At 33.2% G+C, this 27,005-nt stretch overlaps 2 protein-coding genes and 1 non-coding gene across 3 annotated transcripts; 1 reads left to right on the forward strand and 2 right to left on the reverse strand.

Annotated features, from left to right (window-relative positions):
- Positions 1 to 2,628: 2,628 nt before the first annotated feature.
- Positions 2,629 to 8,723, forward strand: LOC108327898 (metal tolerance protein C2). Its single transcript, XM_017561629.2, has 10 exons — positions 2,629 to 3,162; positions 3,394 to 3,502; positions 5,103 to 5,142; positions 5,968 to 6,044; positions 7,174 to 7,262; positions 7,375 to 7,444; positions 7,567 to 7,605; positions 7,736 to 7,886; positions 8,112 to 8,201; positions 8,496 to 8,723. The coding sequence occupies exons 1-10, from the start codon at positions 2,820 to 2,822 to the stop codon at positions 8,595 to 8,597; spliced, it is 1,110 nt and encodes a 369-aa protein (XP_017417118.1). The 5' UTR covers positions 2,629 to 2,819; the 3' UTR covers positions 8,598 to 8,723.
- A 713-nt stretch (positions 8,724 to 9,436) lies between these two features.
- Positions 9,437 to 11,763, reverse strand: LOC108327984 (uncharacterized). Its single transcript, XM_017561740.2, has one exon. It carries the CDS (start codon positions 11,563 to 11,565, stop codon positions 9,862 to 9,864), a length of 1,704 nt encoding a protein of 567 aa, XP_017417229.1. The 5' UTR covers positions 11,566 to 11,763; the 3' UTR covers positions 9,437 to 9,861.
- A 7,237-nt stretch (positions 11,764 to 19,000) lies between these two features.
- Positions 19,001 to 19,114, reverse strand: LOC128195666 (U5 spliceosomal RNA). Its single transcript, XR_008247463.1, has one exon. It is a non-coding gene; the product is annotated as a U5 spliceosomal RNA (small nuclear RNA).
- Positions 19,115 to 27,005: the final 7,891 nt, after the last annotated feature.

Consider the following 27,005-nt stretch of genomic DNA (forward strand, 5'->3'; position numbering starts at 1 on the left):
CAATGGAACCATCATAAAACTCTAGAAAGAAAAACATACTTTTTCTTTATATAATTGTATAAAAAGTACGAGAAAAATATAACTCGGGGTTAAAGTATATAAATATTCGTAATTACTTATTATTTTTATTATTATTTATGAATTAGATCTAGTATTTGTTGGTCACCTTCGTAGGGAAATTGATGTCACCTGCAACAACATTGCAATCTTGAGCCTAAGAGTAGGATTTGATAATGAATGATAATATCATATGGTTAGGCTTCAAACTGGATTGAAAACTTAGTCATAATTATTTGTAATTGTTAATAACTACTCATTTAAGGACTTACAATATTTGATTTGAAGCTTTATTAATTTGGTTTTATCCCAAGAAGCTAATAAAGAAAGTCAAAATAAGGATAATTTGACACTATCTCAAATCCAATAAGAAGTTTACTATTCTATTTTCCGTAAAATTGTAGATTCCAAAACTGTAAAAAATGTGAGACACTTCAAAGTTACCATACAAAAGAATAGAGAAAGTGTAGGAATCTAAGTTGCAATATTATGAAAGATATTATGACGAAGGTGAGATGTTCAATTCATAAATTGTTGAATATTTTACTCTTACTATCGACCTCAATAAACTGTGAATGTTATGGAGAAGAAATTTCTGGCAACAAGGTGAAGAGAAATTTTTTTGGTACTTTTCCACAACATAAACACTGTTAGTAGCAAATTACATGGAAACATTGAAATTCACGTAAGAAAAATATTAGAGAAATAGTTGAAGAGTCAAGTCAATTTTAACAACACAACAAAGTCTAGTTAAAGTGTTGAATGCAGAGGTCATAATTTCAGTAATAGAGGAAGAAGTAACTTTAGAAGAAGTGGTCATGGTAATTTTAGAGAAAGAGAACATGTTAATTTTAATCAATGGAGAGGCAATAATTTCATATCATCTATTCAATGAAAAACAAATCAATATTCCTATCTTGTTAATAGATAAAAAAGTAGAAACACTTTCTACCAAGATAGTAATTTTAACAACTTTGATTGTGAAAAGTATCATTACAAAGCGACAAATTATATTTTCTAACATCAAGTTAACATTATTTAAAATTAGATCTAAGATGGTGATAGTAATTCAAACAACACACAAAGAAATGGTGACAAGTGGATTATGAATCACGTTGACCCACTAATACATTAAAATTTGTGGATTGATTGAAGTTTTCAACTTGTCAGTTTGCTTTGTCTGGTCTCACTTAACCTACCAAAATTGATATGTCAAAAGTGGGATAGATTGGTCTATTTTTTATTTGGAAATTAAAAAAAAATCTATTTTATGTTACTTTATAGATAAATTAAATTTTAATTATTAGTTATAGTAAAATAATTTAACATGTAAACGTAAGATTATTTTAATTTATTTGATTAGAGCCACCAATTAAGTAATTAAAAGCTTAGAAGATATTCATATTTAAAAAGAAAAGTTGATGGATTGACTTGCCAATCCACTAAGTTTGAGGTTTGACGAGGGAGTTGAGATTTTGAATCTTTTTTATACAATAGGACAACTTACTTGTCACATTTTGTGTGTCAATGGTATAATAAGTCAAAATAAAAGTTTGATCCATTTTACAATCGAAATTCTCACAATTGCAAAATCTAATTGGTGAATCATCATCATAATCAACCATAAAAACACTAAAAATCACGAAACCTTCACACTACCACCTGCAAACATAAGTTATAAATCGCGAACCAGAAAACCCTAATCGCGAAATCCACTTTTGCGTTGCCAAAGGAAACCAAATCACTAACTCAAAAACCCTAATTGCATCATTACCATGAAAAACCACCTCAGACAAAAAAAAAATACACCAGCCATTCATTGATTGCTCAAACCAAAATAGGCATCAAACCTTACATTATTATTCTATACATATTTTTATATATAAAAAATATTTAATTATGTTTTAAGTATTTTATAAATTTTGAATATTTTTAATTGATTTTTTAAATTTTTTTTATTTAATGTTTGCAATTTTTATATTTTTTTAATTAAACTCTTATTATTAATAAAGATTAAGTGATTATTTAATTTTGAAATTTCGAACATAACACAAGAAACTTGAATAATAAAAATAAAATTGAAATTTTAAAATCCTAACTATCTTAATAACAAATATTGTTTCATTTTATAAATTAAATATTAAAAAAAAAACAAAGGAATCATACTGAGATGGTTATTTTAATGAACCATATCAAATTTTATATATTAACAGAAATTCAACTAAAAATACTTAAATTTATAAAAATATTTGAAATATAACTCAACTGTTAATATATTTTTTATGTGTAAATAAATAAGTAATTCCTATGTACCACTCTAAATAATGAGAAAAAAAAAAATCAAACAATGAATATTTAATTTGAAAATTTTGAAAACTTAATAAAATAGTTTTTTTATAAAACTTAATTACACTATTTTTTTTTATATAAAGTTACTTTACTACTTAAGTTGTTGTATCTGATATTAGAATATGTGACAGGGGCACCTTAGTTGAATTCTCGAAGTAAATAAATAACATTTACTTATGTTAGGTAGATAACTATGTTTTTCCATAATATTAAATAAAAGTAGGGAGTTTACTTTGACTTCAATCGCAGCACTCTCTGGAACAGGGGAAGTTTCAATTTGAGTGAAAGAACAAAAAATCTGGTTGTTTTTGGTTCGCAGCTATTTTACAATCCTTCTTCAAACCTAAACCTCAAAGCCGCAATCAAATTCCATTGTTTTCTTTCTCCCCCGTCGATCTTTTCCGGTTTCCTAGATGGAGGAAGCCAGAGAGTCTCTCACTTCCATCAACGGCGATTTCGGCTTCGGTGGCGCCACCGATCGCCGATTCGCCTTTTCGCGCCAATCTTCCTTCCAACAACCTCACACGCCGATAGACATTCCCGCACACGGCCTACACCACCACCTCTACTGGTCCGCGAGTGACGATAAGCGCTCCGCCTCGCTCCATAAATCGTCCTTCTCCTCATTTGTTTTCTCCGTCTTCCGCAACGTTAGGTCTGGAAACAGGTTTATGAAGAGGCTCTTCCTGATGATCTCGCTCAATGTCGCGTACTCCACTGCCGAATTGCTCATTGGCCTCTTCACAGGCCGCATAGGTCAGATTCAATCAGCGTTGATTTTTCATTAAATTTTCAAATTCAAATCCTCGTTACTTTTTATTACTTATATTCGTGATTTCGAGTGATTTCGCGAGTTTGTACACGTGATGCATGGAAATTAATTTTACTTTTCAAAGCCGTTCTCTGGTTTTGGTGTAACGATTAATGTCAACTGAATTTGAATAGAATCTCTGCTGACGTTTTGATCTACCCCGTTTGCCTTTTCAGGTTTAGTGTCTGATGCGGTTCACTTGACTTTTGGATGTGGTCTTCTTACATTTTCGTTATTTGTTATGGCTGCGTCTAGGAAGAAAGCCGATCGAGAGTATACTTATGGGTGAGATTTGTTCATTTATTGTCATGTACTTGTCAACAGTGCTCCATCAGTTTTTTGTACTTAATTACGTGACGCAGTTTATTGTATAACTGAATTTTGATTCCTAAAGTGGTTCTTTAAACAGTTCTTCTGGAAATACCCTATAATTGCCTCTTTTCCCCTATAATTGCTTTTGTTACTATTATGATTACTAGTATTGGAAATTTTCATGTACAGTTGTGCCATTTGTGAAATTGCAGAATTCGTAAGGGATGAGTGAATATATATGGCAAAATTGTACATTGACTACATTCTATACAAAACATGATTGTTTTCTCCCATGTGCTAAAGGGAACTTGTTAGTTCTTTACTACCTGATGTTCCTTAGTTTTGAGAGCTGAAGAATCTACCTTTGGCTTCTATGTTTCTCTTGAGTTCTTGTCCGGAGAGCTAGTTCTCAATTCCCATGAAAGATTAAGGGATTGAGTTATGAATTTTTCTGAAACAGGAACAAGATGAATTTATTGAATGAGGATGTAGGTAAACTGGCAACTGTAGGAAGTATGTGTGACTTAGTTGGTTCACTATTGTTATACTTGCACTTAGCTTGAATCTAATACACATATTCATGTGTCCATATCTATCTGCATGCATCTTATTTACTAAAAGATAACATTTTTCCATTCGTCTGTGTCATCGTTTATATTTTGTATTCAAGGTTCAAGAATATGAATGTGCCCCAACAATTACTTAATCATAGACTATGAAGCATGGACATGACTCTTGAATGGTGTATCTCTGTGTTGGATACATGTTTGACTCCGACACACATATGACACGTGTGTGACACAATAGTGACACATGCATGACATGTGTCAGGCACCCCATTGAAGTGTTGAATTTTAAAAGTGTATTTTTAGCTGTTCCAACATGGTCAGACAAGACTTTGACACAACATTAATGAGTAGACATGTTTTTTTAGAACTTGGAAAGTCAGAAACCTATTGTGTAAGTTTCTGTTATAACCATAGCAATAAGGAGCACATGTATATAATTAGAAATATCTAGATTATATATATAATTAGGAATATTTTTATTTATTCTCCTATCATATCTTTAATATTAGAGGATATCAAATCTCCTCTATTTATTGTATTAATTTCTTTTTCTCAATATAAATGAAGTATCTGTGCTGTCTCAAATACAGTTTCAGCTCAATGTCTCTCACTTTCCCTTAGTTGCCCAATTATTATTTCTCCTTTAAACAAACAAACAGACCATCCATTTTGCACTTACATTTTCTTTTTACTGCAAATTTTTACTTTCCCCTTCTCTACTTAAAAATAATCCTTCCATGCATTCTCAACTTGATCTTGTGGCCTATCCCTGTTCTCCAATCAGCACTTACATAAATCTTGTTTGTCAATTTAAACAATTATAATGATGTTCAACATGCACACATACATACATTATACACATGCAAACATGTCTAATTATTGTTCCTTGTGTGTGCACATGCACATGTGTAATAACTATAGGTATTATTTTGAACTACTATTACCTTTTTATTAAGCATTTCAACCCTGTCTATAATTTTTGAACTAATATGATTTAATTTCAGGTATAAAAGGCTAGAAGTCTTGTCTGCATTTACAAATGCCGTAAGTATTCCTTATTTCATTCACTGCAGCTGTTGTTACTGTCTATCTAGTGAATTGATTGGTTGTTGTTGTTACTAAAATGATGCTTCTATAATAAAATTAGTAACCATGTAAAAGTAAGTTGGGGAGATTATGGTGCTGATCTCTAATCAGGTTTGGTTCCTTTCTGGTTTTTGATAAGGTGGTAGCATGTAATTTTTGTCCCTAATGTAAAAACAGAACAAATTTTTTGTATCTGTGGAAATTGGTATTTTTCTCAAAATCTTGCAAAATGCTGAATGCTATTGCACAATAAATGGTAAAATACATTTTTAGATTGGAACGTTTAACTGAATTGAGTTGCTGAAAGCTATCTTTTTGACTAAGGATGTGTTTGGATCAACTTCTCCGTTAACACTTCAAGAAGAAAATTAAATAAACTTTTCAATTAGCTAAAATTAGCTTATGTATAGGCTAATTTGTTGAAACTCTCTCATATTAACTTTTTCAAAAGCTAATTTAATTTGTCTATAAGTTAATTTTACTTGTGCAAAAATTTATATCATTTCTTTATTGTTTTCTTCTTTTATGAGTGCTTATAGAAATGTTTATTCAAACAGACCCTAAGCAAATGCATAGAGTGGATAATACATGACATTCTGGTTTGGATTTTGCATTGTTGAGTTGAGTATTTAAATGATCACTTGTATAAGGGGCAAAAAAATTTGTGTGACTGTTTTAAATTAACTGTTGCAGACATATTTCATTTTTTCTCTTCTATTCAGTACATTTACATCATATGCGCTAACATATTGAATTTTCTTCTTCTGCTGCTTGTGTAGACAGCTGTTTCTTTTGTTTATGTCATTCTCCCTAGCGGTTGAGGCCCTTCATGCCTTCATACAAGATGAATCAGAGCACAAGTAAGTTTGTACAGTTTCAGTGTTTTATTTCTTACGATTAAGTATCGTACATATCCAGCAGCAGAAAGATTGACTAAATGGTTTTCAAAGTTAGAAATGAAAATTTTGTTGTTGAGCTGGGTTCCATTTGATGCTAACAAAGGATTGCTATTGGTGTCATAATTGGTATGTTCTATCCATATTGTGATGAAGAAAAGCACTAAGTGCAGGATTTAAGAGAGCAAAATCAGGGTTTGTTGAGAAACCCAAGGTTATAACATAGGGATTGTAAAGAGCTTTTGCTTATTACATGGGCTAAAGTGTTTATCGATGGCTTTGATGGGGTTGTAAACAGTATCTGTCCGTTGATATTAGGATTTAGGATTTGTTGGAATAGTTAAGAAGTTGACCAGGTGGAGGTTTTATGCTTCCTCTGAAAGGGATCAAATATTTGTTTAACCTAGACTGATAGGCACTAGTAATAAAAAGGGTATTAATAGGTTTAAATAGTAAGTTTGAGGGGGAGAAATAGCTAGATGGAATGGGATCCTATTAGTAAAACAGCACAGCTCTGAGTAGTTAGGCAGCAAACTGAACAAGAAGTTAGTTGAGGAGAGACTCTGGGTTATCTAGATTCTTGGGGTATCTCTAGCCTCTTGCATTCATATGTGTTTCTCTTTTTCATCTAATACCAGTTGAGTTGATCATAGGCGTGAAGGTTCTTTTTCATTGTACCCAAGAGAAAGCAATGAATTGCTTCCTTATCACGTCACTTTTGCTGAAGTAGTCAAACTTTATCAAAATAGTAGGATAAAATAAGTAACCCTATTCTAATAAACATAAATAGAATTTAAATAACAACATAAATTTTGGAAATATCCACCAAAAAAAGGCCCATGAAAGGAAACGAAATTAATACGTTTCTTAAGGATGCCTATTGTAAATGGCTAAAAATTACAATTAACTTTTAGACGTGATCTTCAAAAATATGTATTCTAGATTTTGCTGCTGCCTTCATCACATTTTTTGATTGTGTTCCTTTTAGAATGAGAAGGGATTGTTTGTTTGTGACCTTTTTCATTTTAACAGTTGTTTTTTTTATTTGTTTTCCTTCTAATTTTTATTTATGCCGACTACGTTCTTCTTGTAGGCATTACTTGATTGTTTCTGCAGTGACCAATTTATTTGTGAATCTCGTTGGTGTATGGTTCTTCAGAAACTATGCTCGGATTAATCTTGGTTGGTATTTATTAGATGTTCTTAAATTGACTTGATCTAACCTTTTCCTACTTTTGAGCCTTGACCTATAATAATTAATCATTAAATGTTTCTTCTGGAATATGTTTTGCAGCTTACAGAAATGCAGAAGATATGAATCACCACTCTGTTTTCCTGCATGTTCTTGCAGATTCCATTCGCAGGTAGATATTCTTTGATTTATGTTGTTTGCCATGTGTATGATAGTAACACCCCATGAATGCTAGCGCATTTTCTTAACCATGTACAAATAATATTGAGCTTACATACTTCAATGGTTTCTCAGTGCAGGTCTGATATTGGCATCCTGGTTATTGTCAATCAGGTAAATATAATTTCATTTTCTAATAATCTAGAGTGATATAATGAAAACTTGAAAATAAAAAATTGACAGCTTCCTACCATTATTACTTTAGATATTGTAATTTGACTTATTTCTGTTTCCTTCATTATAGGGTTCAGAATGCAGAAGTCTTGTGTTTAGGACTTGTTTCTGTTGCTGTTTTTATTCTTGTTCTGCCTCTCTTTAGGGCAACTGGTGGTATCTTGCTCCAAATGGCGCCTCCTAGCATCCCAACTACTGCTTTGAATAAATGCTTGAGACAGGTTGTTACTTTTTCTTGAGCAAATTGTGTTTTGCTCCACTTGTTAAATGATATTTAAGTTTCTATTTATTTTTTGGGAACTGGTTTTTTTAACTTTCTATCCCAGATCGAATCTTGGGGCTGTGGTGATAGATACACTTTGCTTGCTTTAGTCTGTTATTTAAGTTTTGCGTTTTTAATTTGATACATCAATGTGTCACTTCTACATTTTGTATATTCCGTTCAGATTTATGCTCGGGAAGATGTAGTGGAAGTCTCCCAGGTTCGTTTTTGGGAATTAGTACCAGGTCATGTGGTTGGTTCACTTGTAGTGAAGGTAATTTATTATTTGATCTCCAATCCTTTGTCAATACAGGTATTTGACTAGTGGTAGCAAAAAACTGAAACTTTTACACCATTAGAATATAATAAGTAGTATATGTCTAGATTTACATCCCTCTAACGCGTAGTAGTCTTGTTCAAGCCGGTACCCAAGTGAATCGCTGTTTATCTGTTGTACAACCTGAGTTTTATTTTAAAAATTTGGTCATGTTAGTGTGCCATGTTTTCTTTTCTCTTTATTAAGTTGATTTAATGTAAATGTTGACTATTTAGTGGGTCATGCTGACAGGTAAATCAAGGGACAAACGATCGGCCAATACTAGAATTTGTGCATGGCCTATGCCATGATTTGGGTGTACAGGACCTTACGGTGCAGACTGATGATGCGTGAGACTCTCCTTACAATTTTATGCTAATATTTATTACTAAGGATTGTATACGCATTATTCTCATTGTTTATTACCGGTGGAAAGAATAGTAACGTGATTTCTAATTTAAAGCGATTATTGATTTTTAACAGGCATGGTTTTTCCTGTCAAAGTTAACGACTTTAGTTATATATATATATATATATATATATATATATATATATATATATATATATATATATATATATATATATATATATATATATATATATATATATATATATATATATATATATATATATATATATATATATATATATATATATATACTCCTTTAAACGAATAAAGCTTCTGACATAAAAAAAATGTATGCATATGAAAATTTCGTGGATATTTTGGACAATTTTGAGGAATGTTTCAAACGTATGAAAGTCTTTTTATCTGCCCCTCCCTTCTTATTTTAAGTGCGAACCACCTAATTGGTTTGGAATGTATTTTAGTTTCCTAACATTCTTTACTTGCTTTTATTTTTTGGAAATTGTTTTTTTTTTATCTTGGTAGAACTATGGTTGACCAAATCATTACGCATCCTTTGCTTGGTAAATAAATTTCGTAAAAGGTAACCCAGGGTTGTATTAAGGATGTCTTCCAAATTTGTATATGTTGTGCTCCCATTAAATATAGCTCTTTTAATTTTTCTTATTCAAAATAACAGTTTAATGATAGCTCGTTTAACTTTTTAAAATCATTCTTTTTAAACTAAATATAATCTCCACACGAGAACTAAATTGACTTTTGTATACTTTGGTTGATATATACAATAATACAAATGCAAATCACATATTTTTTCTCCCAAGTTTTTGGTGGGCTTGTACATTGTTGGATATGTAAAAGCATTTGGGATTGAAAGTTCCCTCTTTAAGACGAATAATAAAAGTAAATGAAAAACAATAATTTATCTCTTTTCCACTGAAAAGACATTTGCATGTTTGTAACCGCAAACCAAACACAGTATCTACATCAAGTCTCAGAAGATACACAAGATAAAATAGTACTTGCACAAACGTTTTCAATAGGTAGTCCATGTACTGACATTACTTGTGAGAAACAACTTGTCTTACATTTGAACAAGGAATGTCTTGCATAAACATAAATATGAGAAACGCGGACACTAACATTAAATCAATAAATTTAATTGCACATATAACATGAGGAACATTGGTTTTCTTAATTAAGAGAAGGACAGTGAGGCAGTGGTTTATCTTCAGGCTCTCGCTTTGTGGTTGGTTATATATTGGGCGTGGAGGTTAACACGTTTGCTGCATACCTGTGTCTCGTAATTCCTGACAACTCCAAATACTTGGCGCTCTTCTTAAATTGTTTCCAAAAACACTGTCCTTCACGGTGAAAGTAGATTTTGCATTGCCCACATTCAAGTGTCCAGCCATTGCAGCATTCACCACATGCTTCACATTTAGTGTTTTGATCAATTTCTTCAACCAAAGCAAGAGGGTGTGAGTGAACATCATATTGGAAACTGCCTCCGAACTTGACAAGCCTAGACTTGCCTTCAACACAATAAGGATGAGCACCATAATCACAGTCATCGCAGTAATAAAACCATTGCTTCGGACAAGTTTTTTCATTGCAAATACCACATTCATATTCCCTCAAACCTTCAGCAAAATAGTTTAGACTTAGAGGATGCTTGTCGTACATACACCATGCTCCACGCGGTAGAGTAGCACATCCACAATCAATGGCAAAATCCTCACAAACTTCACACACAAACACATGCTTCGACCAACGATGACAACCTTTGCATTGCCTAGCAACGGTCGTCTTCTTGAGGAGCAAGGGATGCACGTGACTTTCATGTTCAATTCTCTCTTGAAGAGAACCACAACATACATCAAGGTCGAATTGACACACATCACAACGATACACAAAACCATTGCTCAATCTTTTGCATCCATCGCACCTATAAATGCCATCATAGTTTGGTGCCTTGGGGAGAAGAGTTAGAGGGTGTGCATGAAATGGGTGCAGCGTTGTTCTTGGTAATTCAACACAACTTTGGTGCAAAATGAAGCCACAATTTTCTTCTTCACAAGAAAATAAAGGTGGCATGATGGGTTGGCTACACCCATCGCAGAGTTTACCAGAATATCGCAGATCACTCTCTTCATCCTTCAACTTCAACAAATGTTCATGACCAAAGAAACTATAAGTAAAATCAATATCCAAGGATTCATCAGTTTCATAGTACGTGGATGATTTCTCATCCTCTGCTGCGGCCTCCCACTCATCTCTTAAATCTTCTTGTAGACACTTCAAATGCACGGGAAATCTGCACGTTGAACAAAAGTAACCCGCAAAAGCTGCACTCATTGCTCCATTACAAACACCGCAAGTTATGCTACCCCAGAAACCATAAATGTGATGAAGGTCATAAGTGAGCTTCAAAGGGTGGTCATGGCTTTTTATTCTAACAGCAAGAGGCAATTCAGCACAGCTAGAATGAACCCAAATCTGACAAATGGTGCATAGGCAAGCGAGACCCTCGTTTCCTTGCAAGCCACAAGCATAACAAACAAACGATTTTGGATTTGTCACTGACATGAACTCGTGCTTATGGCCATCATCCGGGTTGCACTGAGAAGCACATGAGACGTCAAGGTCATAGCTGCAGATATAACAATGGTACACGAAGTTTCGGAAGAGGCCTCTACAGGAATCACATATGTAACGTCCCTCGTAAGGGGAAGTGGAAAGGAGAACAAGGGGGTGTTGAGGGTGAAATGGGTGTTTGACATGGCGTGCCATTTCTGCGCATGTTTTGTGAAGTATATAGTTGCATTTGTCGCAGCTGAAGACAGGACCTGAAATTGGGTTTTCACAACCTGAGCAAAGGACTAGGTTGTTGTTATCTATCTTTTCTTGCTTTAACAGAAGAGGGTGGATATGGCTGAAATGTTCCATCTTCTCCATGTTTTGAAATTCTGGGTGATTTTCTGCTTTTGTTTTTGAATATTTAAAAATGATTCTTTGGGGTTTGGTTATAGTTTGTGAGGGAGAAAGTCTCCTGTAAGCTTTGCTTCATTGGTAAGACATGAAAGATAGCTTATGCTTATTCTTGTTTTAACCCACTGAAGAACACAAGGAATTTCGCACGAGAGGAAGGAAATACTTCTGGTTTCACGTCCAAGTAAGACATTGATGTCAATTAAACTTCTTTCTTTTATAATAGGATATTTTCTGAAAGTTTTTCATCTCGTCTTTTTCTTATAACAATTAATTTACTAATATATATATATATATATAGGCTCTTTGAGAATTTAACTTTAGCGTATATATAGTATTTTCGGAATATTATTTTGTTTTTTTATTTGCCTGATCAATAAGTTAAATAATAATATATTATTCAAGATGTTAAAAAAAGTAAAATTAATAAAATATTAGAAATAACGAAAGACTTTCGTATTGATATTAGATAATTTTGGAAGTAAGAAAAAAATAAATTTGATATTACTGTCTTATATAGTATATTCATTTGACACACCTAATAAGAATAAAATAGTTTTAAAATAATTAACTTTTGTAATTTAAAAAAAAAAGAAAAGAAAAAATAAAAAAATTAAGTGTATCAAAATATCATTTTCCTATATCGTATAAAGAATAAGAATTGTTACCATTACAATATGAAAAACTTTTTGATGTTATAATATAGAGAATAAACTCTTATTAATCGAGAGAATCAAAGATATTGGTTAACTATTTTGATTCAATTGCCATTCTCATAAATCACAGGATATACAGTATTTATCATCAAAGGAAATGATTGATTGCACATGAAGATTACCAATTGTATCATTATTCTTCTCAATAAAAGTGTTGAAAAATGAGAAAGTAGAGCACTATATAAAGATGAAAGATCCATTATTCAAGTAGTAGAGCATTATATAAAGATGAAAAAGATCCATTAACTCATTAAACCATTGTCTTAAGGTTTTGGGTAGAGAGTGATGTCTCCTTTATATGGTTGGACTTAGATCTTATTGATATTATGTCTTTCCCGTGAACCTCCTCCTTAATACACTCAATGAAGGGAGTCTTAGAAAGATATTAAAATTGAAAAATAATATTTTAATATACATAAATTTTTTATGTTGATTTGATATTATTATTTTTTATTTTCTACTTTTTTTTTTGAAAAAATACAAAAAATTATTTTTTGTGATTATTTTATCTTTATATTATGTGTTAAATAAATGTAAAAGTGTGTCATTCTATCATTATTTATTAAATTCATACTTGCAAATATTTGTGAACTAATAATAAAAGGCTATAACACATTGGAAAAATATCTCTTGTGTTTCATTTGACGATCACAATCATAAGGGTTGTATCTATTTGCTTTTTGAAAAATCATATAAGTTTTCAAGACTTATAAGAAACTAGTGAAAAATGAAGTAGAGACATCTATGAAGTGTTTGTGGACGGACAAAGAAGGAAAATTTAACTAAATCCTTTTGGGATGAAGTTATAAATTGGGCATTCTATTTGTTGAATTAATGTTCAACACTTGTTGTAAAGGTAGAGCGAAACCTTGAATAGAACACCTTCAAAAGTTTGGGGTTGCATAACACATGATAGGCAAAAAGAGGTAAACTTGATAAGCGTTTTCCTTGTACCATGTTGGGTGATGAGTGAAAGGGTTAGTTCGTTTTTTATCCCAAGACAAAGAGGATTGTAGTTTGTAAGGATGTAATATTTGAGGAAGAAAAGAGCAAATTTATAAAGAAGACATAGAAGCATAATTGGTTTGGGTGATGATGCTTTCAATAATGATGAGAGAGTGATGTTAGTAATGAAAATAATAGAAGAAAGGAGGACACAAGCTTTAATGGAAAGATTTGTGAGTGGTGAGGGATTGAGTGAAGACAAAGCAGTGACCTATATATGATACAAGACATTATGAGTCATCATCCAACTTTATTTCTTTAAGCTTTGAAGCATCAGTGATAATAGATGTTATCAAATTAATTCTATTTTTTCAGTGCAATTACAGTGTTCTTAGAGTAGTTAAGATAAAACTAACCTATATCTCCTAATGACTATTGAATTGATTTAAACTACAATAAGTTGTTATAAAACCTACATTACATATAAGGATTGGAAATATAAAACAAAAATAAAAAAATAAATTGGAGTAAATAAAATAGTGTTAGAATGCTATGCACAAATTAAATATAAATAAATAAAACTAAATGATAAACTACTTAAATGTCTACAATGATAATTCTAATAAAGAAAAAAAAAACTTTATAGGCATTTCGAAAGCAAAATAAGGGAGATTACTTTGCAATTTAATAAGAACAATTAAAAAATGAAAAATAAATTAAAAGATTTAATTCAATTATGCAAAATTAGGTTGATTTTCTTGTCTTTTCAAAACTTTATTTTAAAAGTTAAAGAACTTAAATTAATTAAAGTAACTACTCAGTTGATCTTTTAGAACATTATATATTTCACCATATATTATTAAGATTCAATTTATATTTTATTTTATATGATTAAAATATCTTTTTTTATTTATCTTTTTATTAAGTAAAAACTTATTAAATATTTAATTGATTAGATTATAATAATGAATTCATTTTAATTTTTCTCACTTATTCCATCCTAAATAAAAAGAACTAATAACACTTTTATACATATATAATATTACTATTTAACTCAGGTTCACTGATTGAAAATTAATACTGAGTTATTATTAATTATTATGCATGTAAGGTTCTAGAAAACTGTATTGGGTCTTATTTTCTGAGGCAGCCAGGCCCAAAGGACCAAAGGCACCATGACCTTAGAAGGGGTTCCTTCATTCTCCAACTCTGAACTCATTTTTCAGTTACTCTTTCTCTCTCTAAACTCAGTTCCATTATCCTCTTCTTGCTCTGACTTCTCTCTACTTTTTCACCACTTTCCACCGTTGAAATTTCAAATAGGTGGTGTGCTCTCGTTCACGGAGTTGAGAGTTTCCCTTTCATCCGATTGAAATTCTGATTTGGACGGGTAAGTCAATTCCTCCACTTTTCTTGAACCTAGGGCATGCAACTCTACTGGTTGTATGCAACTGGTGGTGCTCCATTTCGATTTTCTGTCCATTCTAGTTCTAAGAGCTGTTTTCATCACCATTTAGGTAGTTGTAGGGCACTCTTGGATTCTCACTGTGAGGGGCACGGTTAGGACACTCTAGTTGAATATACTATTTGACTTTCAGGTAAGGGGAGCTAACTATGTTTCAGTATATTATTTGTATGACGTGTATGATGGATAAATTTTTGAAGTAAGTATGTCCTTATGCTTGAGTTGGATTCCTGTAACTTAAATTGAATGTGTTTGGATACTGAGTTGGATGAACTATAATGTGATGTGTTGTATGTTCTGTTGGGTGTATTGATTGACTGAAATAATTCACTCTTTGAAGTAGTTACACGTGTGGAGACTGTTAGACCAAATTTTAGTGAGAAAATATATACTTGGGTTGTGTTTAGTGGAAGTATTAACCTTAGGGGTAAAAGGGAGAAAATGTATTTTATGATAGAAGTGGTTAGTGTTTTATGTGGATAAAGAGATGCAGTAGAGAGTAGGAAGTTCTGTGAAAATGGATTAAGAAAGAGAGAGTAGGGAGGGTCTCGGGTTAGAGAATATAGAAAGAAAAATGGGTTTCCTTTCTCCTACGTAGAGGTTACGTACATTTAGGTGGGAAGATTGGGTGGTACAATTGTAGGGTGAAGTTGAACTAGAGGAAGAAAAATGGGTTACTGTGTTGCAGTAGAAGAAAAGGAGGATGAAGTCTTGAGGGGTTTAAGGGGTAGAATGGTGTTATTAGTAGAGAAAGGGAAAGGTGTGGGGTAGGAGTTACTAGTTAAGCATTGGTGGTGAAGGGAAGAGCTTCAGATGAGCCTAAGAGGAAAAAGAAAAAGAAAAAAAAAAGGAGGTAGTGAAAGGTCTATATTACGTGACCTTTCATGAGGAGAAAGTGATAGATTGTGGTTACTGTAAAGAGAAATAAAGAAAGCTTGAGTAGTTGGGTCTGTGAGCAATGAGGATGAAAGGAACGGGAGGTTGGGTATGCATGGGTTGCTTATCCAGGGGATGGAATTTTGCATAGAATTTACGTGGGAAGGAAGATATAAGGTTTTATAAAATGAAAGGAGAAGAGGGAGTTAGAAGAAAAAAAAAAGAGCTACGGTAGGTATGGGTATTAATATAATATAGGAATATTAATATAATATAGTTTTATATATAATTAGTAAGTACGTATGATATATATTATGTTAATATAATATAAATATATATATATATATATATATATATATATATATATATATATAAAATAAAGTAAGGATAGTTGTTTCTTATATTAAAAACGTGAGTGTTAATAATAATTATATTACTTGTTGGTATGTATAAATTGATGCATTTTATGAGCTGTTATGGGTTAGTTGGAGTTGTTTGGTTCTTGGTATTGATTAACTTAGATTCAATTGTGGAGATGTTATTTTTATAATTTGTGAGTGGTGAGTAATGTATATTGTTGAGAGAGTGTATAGGTTGATTGTGACAGAAAATATATGATTACAAAGTGAAGAAAGTATGATCCAAGTTGTAAATCAAGTTCCATTTGTGTAGGATCTCTTGGTGAGATCCTTAGTATAGAATGATTGCATGGTAACTCAGTCTTGGGGGTTAACCTTACCAATTCATGGATCTTTGCAACATGCATAGATGATACATTCTTGAGTGGGATGCAAATTTCGTTTCCTTCAAGGAGAAATAAGTGAGATTGTAAAATGAGCAACCCAAAAAATAGGTAAAGAATGGGAAAGAACACAAGGTATGCAAACTATATATAGTTTTATACAACCTAAAGTAAGCACCAAGAGCATTGTTCAATCATATATTTGAAGGAAGAGTTTAAAAAATGTCCAAACGAGAAAACTTTGTTCACAAAAATAAATATTAATTGAGATAACATATTAATTATTATCATTTATGTTCATGATTTGATTTATATTAGTGATGATGAAGGCATGATGATTGAGTTTAAGAAGTCTATTATGCAAGCTTTTGATATGACTAATTAGGAAAGATGAGATTTTTTCTTGAAATTGAAGTTTTGCAAAAACGAGAAGGATTCATGTCTAAAATTAATTATCACTGTAGTTGCATTTACAAGTTACAAAAGAATATTAAGCTACTTAAAGGAAATTATTGGTTTTGGAATTCTTTTACGAAGAAGACTTGCTTCCTTTCACAAATTCTAATAATGCAAATGAGAAAGATTCTAAATCTACATATAGTTATGTTTTCTTTTTTAGCTCGTGAGTGTTATGTGTATCTAAATAAGAAACAATTGTTGCTCTTTCAACTAGTAGAGTTTTTCCTAACGCTACTGCTTACGTATGTCAATCTATGTGAAAGAGAAAAGTTTTGATAAACCTAAATCGTGTTTCAAAAGGTAGCATGATATTCATGTATAATAATAACTCAACTATTAAACTTTTTAAATAAAAAAAATTCAATCATATGAAAGAAACAAATATATTAAAATGTGTTTTCAATTTTTAAGAGATCTTAAAAAAGAAAAGAAAAATCCACATTGGTGTATTGTGAAACATTACAAATTTAATGACTAAAATTTAGAAACTTCAAATCTTTCACAAACTTAGAATGATAACAATATTTAGTTACAATTATTTAATAGAGAGAAAATGAAAATGACTTTGCTATAGAAAAAATTATTAGATTGAATTTAGAGAAAACAAATTTGGGTTTAATTGCTGAAATAGTTTCCACTCTCATAAAAGTGTGTTTACTTTCTTTTCCTTTTTAAAAAAAATGTCAAACTCGTCCATAATTGCCTTAATGTGTATTAATCAAGTTTAATATTCTAGAAACAGTGTTAATTATGTAGTGATGTGGCAAAACACATTTACAACACAATAACATCAAATTTGAATCATCATCTTCTTTATCTCTGCATGCACTTACTCTGCATTGGTTCTTCCTTTTCAAACCATCATCTTCTTTATCTCTGCATGCACTTACTCTGCATTTGTTTTTCCCTTCCGCTCATACATTTTATCAATTCCTTCTCTCCACATTTTCTCCACGAAAGAAAAAATATATCTTAATAACAATAATAATGAGCAAAGCTACATTTTACATTGAAATGCAATCAATATGGTATTGTACACATGGATACCTTTTCATTCAAGATAATCAAAACCTCCCCTTGTTGTGCCAATGAAAAATCCAAGAACTCCCTTACTTCATGTGCATCAAGAAAAGATTGAGGGGCGTCAAAGTCACTGTCCAAGTTAAACCAAACCCCGTTAATCTTCATCAATGTAATCTAGTGCCTACTTCTCCAAATCTCATCAAACCTAGACGCAATCGTTCCGACATAATTTGAAATTGGGGTTAGGGGTTTCACCGTCTTAGCCCAAAAAAGAAAGGGAAAGAAGGAAGAAAAACACAAACATTGCGATATTAAAGAAGGTGTCTCAGATTGTCTTCTTCATTATCATAGTATTAATCTTGGTGCGTAACCCTCTGCAGCGTTCCATGGTAGCAAAAACAACATCATGAAGGTCTACCCTATTTTGCAGAAATGCAACATCTCAATCCAGTTCGACGTAGATGGGAAACCCCATAGCAAAGACACATGCGCTGTTGGGGATCACCGGTGAGAAGCTCCGAAGACTCCCACACATGTTCAACTGTGTCTTAGAGCTCCAATTCCACTCCAACGCTGACGTGATGATGGAGAAGGCCCTTGACTACTTTCTCTTGGAACTCGATAATCTTTTTTCCTAAACCATAATTGCAAATTTTCACATAAGAAAACTTTTATGGATTACACATTAGAAAACAAATGTCTTGACACCAGAAAATTCTAATCATAACATGCCCAATAAATTAAAGGTTAAGTCAAAGTTAGTATTTAAATGCAATAAACTTAACTAATGCACATCAAGATATTAAATGATAAAATTGACATTTTATTTTAAGAAAAGACAAGTTGCCCTAACAATTAAACCACATAAATTACTATTACCAAGAGGACACATTTGTAATTACATATTTTGAAATCTTTGTTCAATCAAATTATCAATAAACTTTACAAGTTTCATGTATCTATTTTTTTTGTTATATACAAGATTGGTAAATATTTACAATGTAAAAAAATTAATTATATCATGCAACTTTTGATAATTTTGTTTCAAAATTATATATATATATATATATATATATATATATATAAAATTAAGGTCTATAAAATTTTATAAGTCATTACATTCCTCCTTGTTAAAAATATAAAAATATTAAGTTAATTTACAGAGTTTCCTACTAATAAAATTGGAAAACTCTCACAAAAAGTGAAGGTATGTTTGTTTCACATATTAACTACACGCTATTCTTTAGTAAAAGGCGAAAGAATAGTTAGCAATGTACTCATTACACAACTCCATGTATCAAATAATTGAAATGAATTTTTTTTATAACAAATAGTTCTTCCTAGTCTGTAAATTAAGCAATGTGGGATTTAATAAGAAGCACACTATCTCTTCCCTTCCTTGGTGTTCTGTTCCTGTTATGTATATCATCTATGATCTCCACTTGTCACTTTCTTCCCCTTTTCATTGCTAAGAATTCTTCATGTTTCATCTCACTTTAAATCTTTGGCATCACTTCTCCAACATTGTGAAACAAAGGAGGAAGAGAAAAAAAATCAGCCTTAAAGCTCTGCTTTGAAAGAGAGCAACACACATAGATTTCACCCTTCTTCATCGAAGTAACATTTGCATTGGCCACATTCAAGTCTGAATATTGCAACCTTCACCACTGGTTTCACAATCTCTGTTCTCTTTAGTTTCTTCTTCCACCAAAGCATAAAAGGGTGCCTGTAAACATCATATTGGAAATTGGTCCCCAAACTTTACACACCTTAGACATTTTCTAACATCAAATGCCACATTCATATTAGCAAGATCCTCACAAACACATCTTTCCACCAAAGAAAACAACCGATTGCAAGCCTACGAAAACCTGTCTTAAGGAAGAGGAAACACAACAAACATAAAGGTTGAATTTCCACCAATCGCAACAATAAGCATAAAAAGTTTATTCAATAGAGCAAATAATCCAAAACATACTCCAACAATTGACATATGATAACAACAAGAGGACTCAAGTACCAAATAATAATAAATAGTCCTAGTTTGCTTCACCTCAGTTCTCAGTTTCAGTGTTCGTTTTTGAAGTTATTCATTTTCTCATTCAAGCCCTCATTCCACAAACATAACACAATAATTAAAGTGAAAATAAATAACAAACCAAAGCATATACGAAAACATAAAGCAAGAATGATGTATGAGAAAGAAGTATAAAGTGTGGTTAAAGACTGATGACAGAAAGATAAGATGGAGCGAGGACGAAAAAAGAGAAATTAGGACAACTGTAGCCTAGGTGAGAGCGACCCGTATCGAAGAATTGGTGTGAAGAGGCAATAGATATGCATATCTCTCACCCAAATCAAATTTCGCCATAGACAAACTCAACCAACTTTTCTTGCTTCTGCTTATCTCTTTCTCTATCTTTGTAATAATCCATACCCACTGTTAAAATATATATATATATATATATAATATATATATATATATATATATATATATATATTTTTTCATGGACATAGCTTATGCATTATCCTAAATATATAAAACTATTATTGGATTAGTACCTATACATGTGAAATTGATTGGTAATTCTATTTGTTTTCTAATATTATTAACGCTTTCACTCTACACGAAAATTTGTTCAGACGAATTGGGTGTTTACTTTCATTAATTTGAAAGCGAGTAATTGCGGGATATTGATTTTTCGCATCCACTTTAATATGCCGCGATTTGGAGGGAATGAAAAACAAATCCTTCTTTTTACCTGACAGGTGCCTAATTATATAATCTCACCTATGTAGTGAATATATGCATGTAATTTTACACCAACCCATGACTTGATAAGACGTTATCAGTTCACAAATGTTGCCACGTAAATTCACGAAGGTAGAACTTTTATTTTATTATAATTAGATGATTGTATTAAATAAATGTAATTATATTATATCAATTTTAATTATATTTTATTATATAAAACTTGTTATTTACTTTTAACTAATTTTTTAAACATAATTATTTCATTTTACTTAAATAATATTTATTTTATTTTAAAAGATAATTTTTATTTTTTTCATCTTTATAAACTTTTTTAAAATTAAATATAACATTAACAATTATCATTTTATATTACATTAATAAGTAGGAGTATTTTGATAATATTTAATTTCTACCAATTAAACAAATTTTATTTATTTGTAAACATCAATCAAATCATACACTAATCCTGATAAACTTTACTTCCAAATCCACTTTTATATACATCCAAATCCACTCAAATTATTAAGCTGAAGCCCAAAATGGTGTGCACAGTACACCGGCCCAATAACAAGCAGCCCATGATGTGAGAAAAGCCATCACGGGTGAGACACTCATTCAGACGTGTCCAGGGCCTTTACACGAGAGAGGAGAGAGAACGGAGGATTCCAGAGAGTTCTTCCCACGGAGCTTGGGCAGCGGATAGAGACGCGGTGGTCCGGCGGCCTTAGAGGCTTCAGACGACAGTGGCGCAGAAGAAGAAAATGAAGATCGCAAGGAGTAGAGTAAGTAAAACCAAACCTTTCTTTATTCTCATTTACTGCAAACAGTTGTTTGTTATTGTGTTTTCCTTAACTGTAAAACGTAAAGGGGAGCTCTATTTATAGAGCTCCGATAAACAGAAAACCACACAAAATAATAACAGAAAACTAAAGCCTAAAACAAAACGAACTTCGGTTCAATTTACAGTAGGGAATCTATATGATTCTCAACAGCCTCCCCTCAAACTGGATGGTGTATGGTCACCAATCCAAGTTTGGGAACAATACATTTGAACTTCACGCGATGAGGGAATTTGGTGAAGATGTCGGCAAGCTGTTCATCGGATCGCACGGGAAGAAGGGTGAGGAGATGTTCCTGAAGCTTTTCACGAACAACATGGCAATCGAGCTCGATATGCTTGGTGCGTTCGTGGAAACTCTGATTGTGAGCTATGTGTCTCGCAGACTTGTTATCACAGTATAAAGCAGGAGTCCCCGACTCCTCAATCTGGAAGTCGTGTAATAGATAGCATAGCCACTGCATCTCACATATAGTGGCAGCGAGTGCTCTGTACTCAGCTTCTGTGGAAGAACGGGAAACAATCTTCTGCTTCTTAGACTTCCAGGAAATGAGAGATGATCCGAGGAAGACACAGAATCCTGTTGTGGATCTTCTAGTATTGGGGCAAGTGGCCCAGTCAGAGTCACTAAAGGCCTTCAACTGCATAGGAGAGTCAGCAGAGAAAAATAGCCCTTCAGAGGGCTTGGACTTAAGATACCTAAGAATGTGCTGAATGGCACGGTAGTGATAGTCAGTGGGTGATTGCATGAATTGACTAAGTAAATTAACAGAGAAACATAAATCAGGTCTTGTATTTGTAAGATAGAGTAACTTTCCTATAAGCCTTCTGTAGGGACCTGGGTCATCCAGGTAACTGTCCTCCTTATATAATGAGGTTGTATCACTGAGGAAAGGAGTAGAGGAAGGTTTGCATCCCAACATCCCTGTCTCCTCCATTATGTCCAAAGCATACTTCCTTTGGCATAAATGAATGCCTTTCTTTGACCTGGCTACTTCCAATCCTAGGAAATACTTGAGTTCACCCAGATTCTTTATTCTAAACTTCTTGTGTAGGAGTTCCTTCATGCAGTTGATCTCTATCATAGAGTTCCCTGTCAAAACAATGTCATCCACATATACAAGTAGAGCAGTGAAACTGGTAGGGGTGGTTCTAATGAATAGAGAATGGTCATACTTAGATTGAACATAGTTAACAGAGGTTAAGAAAGTAGATAATTTTTCAAATCACTGCCTACTGGCCTGCTTTAAACCATACCGGGATTTTCTCAATCTGCAAACCTGCCCCTTATTGTGGTCTGTCAAACCTGGAGGTGGCTCCATGTACACCTCCTCATTGAGGTCCCCATGTAGGAAAGCATTGTCTACATCTAGTTGATGTAGAAACCAATTATTTGAAGCAGCTAGGGCAATGAGTAGTCTGACTGTAGTCAGTTTAGCAACAGGGGAAAAGGTGTCAAGGTAGTTTATTCCCTCCTGCTGTGTGTAACCTTTTGCCACTAGGCGAGCCTTGAACCTCTCAATGCTACCATCAGCCTTGTATTTCGTCTTATACACCCACTTGCATCCTATAGCAGCCTTTCCTGGAGGTAGCTGAGTTAGAATCCATGTGTCATTGTCCTGCAGAGCTTTGATCTCTCGGCCTCCACCCATTCATTCATGCCTTTTGCCTCACTGTAAGATCTAGGCTCCTTGCTTACAGTACCAGCCATGGTGTATTTCAGATGATTTTCTGAAAGATTATCACAACATAACAGATTGGATATGGGGTAAGGAGTTTTAAGACTATTTTTCAAAGATAGGGATTGATTGACCTGATGAACATAATCTTTAAGGTAGTCAGGAGTTTTTCTGGATTTTCTAGACCTTCTCTGATATTGCACCTCCTGACTGTCTCCTGTACTGTCACTGCTGTCTTCAGCTACAGTGAGTTGTTGTGCCTCTTCCTGATTAGCAGGATCAGATTGAGCATGCATCCCATCATTAGTGTAACAATGATCTTTTAGAAGATCGTTGAGAGAGTCAGTTCTCTCCTTTCCACCAGCAGAATTTGCAGTGCTGTCTTGTAAATTTTTGTAGGGGAAAACGTCTTCATGAAAGACAACATTCCTGCTGATAAGAAGTTCCTTGGTGTTGATGTCAAGGACAAGATAGCCCTTGACACCAGATTTGTAGCCCAGAAAAATAGCTTTTCTAGCTCTTGGGTCAAGCTTACTTCTGTTATGCTCGAGAGTAGAGACAAAACATAAACATCCAAAAATTTTGAGGTTTAAATAGGAAGGGGGGAAGTTATAAAGCAGATCATGAGGGGTTTTGTTATTAAGAATGGGGTAGGCAGCCTATTTATGAGGTAGACAACATGACTAACAGCATAGGACCAATAAGCATTAGGCACATTAGCTTGGAAAAGAAGGCCACGAGTAACGTTTAGGATGTGTTGATGTTTTCTCTCAACAACAGAGTTTTGTTCAGGAGTTTCAACACAACTCCTTTGATGATTGATGCCATGCAATTTGTAGAAATCCACACACTTAAATTCAGGACCATTATCTGACCTAATAGTCTTAATTCCCTTGTTGAACTGATTTTTAATTTTAATCACAAAACTCTGCAGCAAATCCCTAGTTTGGCCTTTATTATTCATTAAAAAAATCCATGTGTGTCTACTATAATCATCAACAATGGTTAGAAAATACTTATGACCATGAACAGAGATAGTACCAAAAGGACCCCATATATCACAATGCACAATATCAAAACATTCAGCAGTAGTAGAAGTACTCTTCAGAAAAGAAAGTTTTCGTTGTTTAGCATAATGGCAGGTATCACATACAATATTAGTACCTAATTTGACATAGGGAAAATCATCACATATTTGTTTTATAACTCTGTCCCCTGGATGACCTAATCTATAGTGCCATAGATTTACATCAACATTCTTAAAAGAAAAAGCAGTCTTGGTAATGTGTCTTTGGTCAGATTTAGGAAAAATCTGCAGATAATAGAGTCCTCCCCAACAACTAGCATATCCAATCATCTTCAATGTATGGTTCTCCTTTATCTGGCAAGTCTTAGAGGAAAAAGTCAGATTACAATTCAAGTCTTTGATAAGACTTTGAACTGAGATCAAATTGAAATAAAATTCAGGAACATACAGAACATTAAAAATGACAAAGTTATCAGAGAACTACACAGTGCCAGCATGTTTAGCAGTTAGGGTAGTGTTATTGGGTAATCTTATAGATATAGGTTTAATTTGGTAAAATGTGATAAAATTGATTTTATCATGTGTCACATGATCTGTGGCACCAATATCTATTATCCAGGAAGAGTTACCTTGCTTGTTTTCACTGTCAGTCCTTTGAATTTGGTTAATTTTGTGGATTGCCTCATCATCTTTGTCTATCATTCGGAGTAGCTTCTGCATCTGTTCTGCAGATAGAGAGTTAAAAATATTGTTGTTATTAGTAGGCTGTGTTCTCTGGTTCCCATCTGATTCAGTGGTATTTTGGCAAGCATTGGCTGAGCCCCATTCATTCTTTCTGTCTTGACTGCCCTCTGTTTTCTTGTACCAAGGTGGATACCCATGCTTAGAGTAGCATTCATCAACAGTGTGGTTCATCTTGTTGCAATAGGAACATTATTTGCCATAGTTAGGGTTTCTACCTCTTCCTCTTCCTTGACCACGTGATCCAGAGCCCCGTCCTTGGCCTTTCCACTGATTGTTTCTGTTAGTAGCATTGACCAGAATTTTAGTATCAGCTGACCCATGTTTCTCTTGCCTCTCTTGTTGCATGATAAGAGAGAAAACCCGATTGATGTTGGGAAGGGGATCCATTAGGAGAATCTGTGTTCTAACAGTGTTGTAAGACTCATTCAATCCTTTTAGAAAGCATATTACATGCTCCATTTCTCTATACTTCAAGAAAACTCTTGAGAGATCACAACTACATGGTATCTTGCATGTGCAAGTGGGTATGGGTCTCAAGAACTCCAATTCCTCCCATAGAATCTTTAAATCAGTGAAGAATTGACTGACCCCTCTTTCCCCCTGTCTAATGGAGTGTATGTCCTGGAGGAGGTCCGAAATCTTGAAATGGTCACCTTTGGAAAATCTTTCTTTCAACTCATCCCATAATTCTTTTGCTTCTTCCACGTATATAACACTCTCAGCAATTTGTGGGGAGAGAGTCTTGGTTATCCAAGATAGTATCATCATGTTGCATCTTTCCCATGCATCATACAGGATGTCATCTTTCTGGGGTTTCTTTATGGACCCATCAATGAATTTTACTTTGTTCTTGGAGAGCAGAGCTCTTCTCATGCTTCTGCTCCAAGAGGAGTAGTTATTCTCGCTCAAAGTTTGTGTAATGAGTGTGAGACCGGGGTTCTCACCCGGGTGTAGATAGTAGGGGCTGGATGGGTTGTTGGACTCAGCCTGTTGCAAGTAGTAGGTGCTGGGTGATTGACCCACCTGTTCCATGAGGGCTAAAGATGTAAGAACCAGCCCAAGAACTTATCAAGAATATCAGCAGAGGCAGCGGAAGCAGAGCAGGTACTATACCTGCTCTGATACCATATTAAGCTGAAGCCCAAAATGGTGTGCACAGTACACCGACCCAATAACAAGCAGCCCATGATGTGAGAAAAGCCATCACGGGTGAGACACTCATTCAGACGTGTCCAGGGCCTTTACACGAGAGAGGAGAGAGAACAGAGGATTCCAGAGAGTTCTTCCCACGGAGCTTGGGAAGCGGATGGAGACGCGGTGGTCCGGCGGCCTTAGAGGCTTCAGACGGCAGTGGCGCAGAAGAAGAAAATGAAGATCGCAAGGAGTAGAGTAAGTAAAACCAAACCTTTCTTTATTCTCATTTACTGCAAACAGTTGTTTGTTATTGTGTTTTCCTTAACTGTAAAACGTAAAGGGGAGCTCTATTTATAGAGCTCCGATAAACAGAAAACCACACAAAATAATAACAGAAAACTAAAGCCTAAAACAAAACGAACTTCGGTTCAATTTACAGTAGGAAATCTACATGATTCTCAACACAAATAAATAACAATTAATTTAGTTTCAAATTCCTTCAAATCTATCCATTTACTCTTCCTCAATTTAAGAAAGCATAAATGATTATTTGACATCATCACTGTGACATTGGATTTTTTTAAATCTATTTAACTTGTAAGTTAGCAATGTGACAGTCATTTGTATGAAAAAACTTTTGCTTTCTCTATGTAATAAAGTTTAATATTTTGTCTGGTATTTTAGTATATACTATGCTTATTTGTATACATATTTCTTTTGTCCTATTAGATACTTATGAAATTATATATTTAATAAATTATTTCACATATCTTATTTAGAATTATATGTTTTACTATGAAATTCCAATTGCAATAAAAATATTGATAGTTATTTTATTGCGATTAGGTTATCATTTTCATTAATATTTACCGGCTTCCTAATGCGAAGTTATGCCTACAGCAAAAAATTTCTAGAAGTTTATTTTCCGTGAACATTAAAGTCAAATGACGATTAATCTCCTCACGTTTTGTTAGTTGTTTTTTTTTTTCAATTTGCTCTCAGTT

Source organism: Vigna angularis, chromosome 2, assembly GCF_016808095.1.
Source record: "Vigna angularis cultivar LongXiaoDou No.4 chromosome 2, ASM1680809v1, whole genome shotgun sequence".
NCBI lineage: Eukaryota > Viridiplantae > Streptophyta > Magnoliopsida > Fabales > Fabaceae > Vigna > Vigna angularis.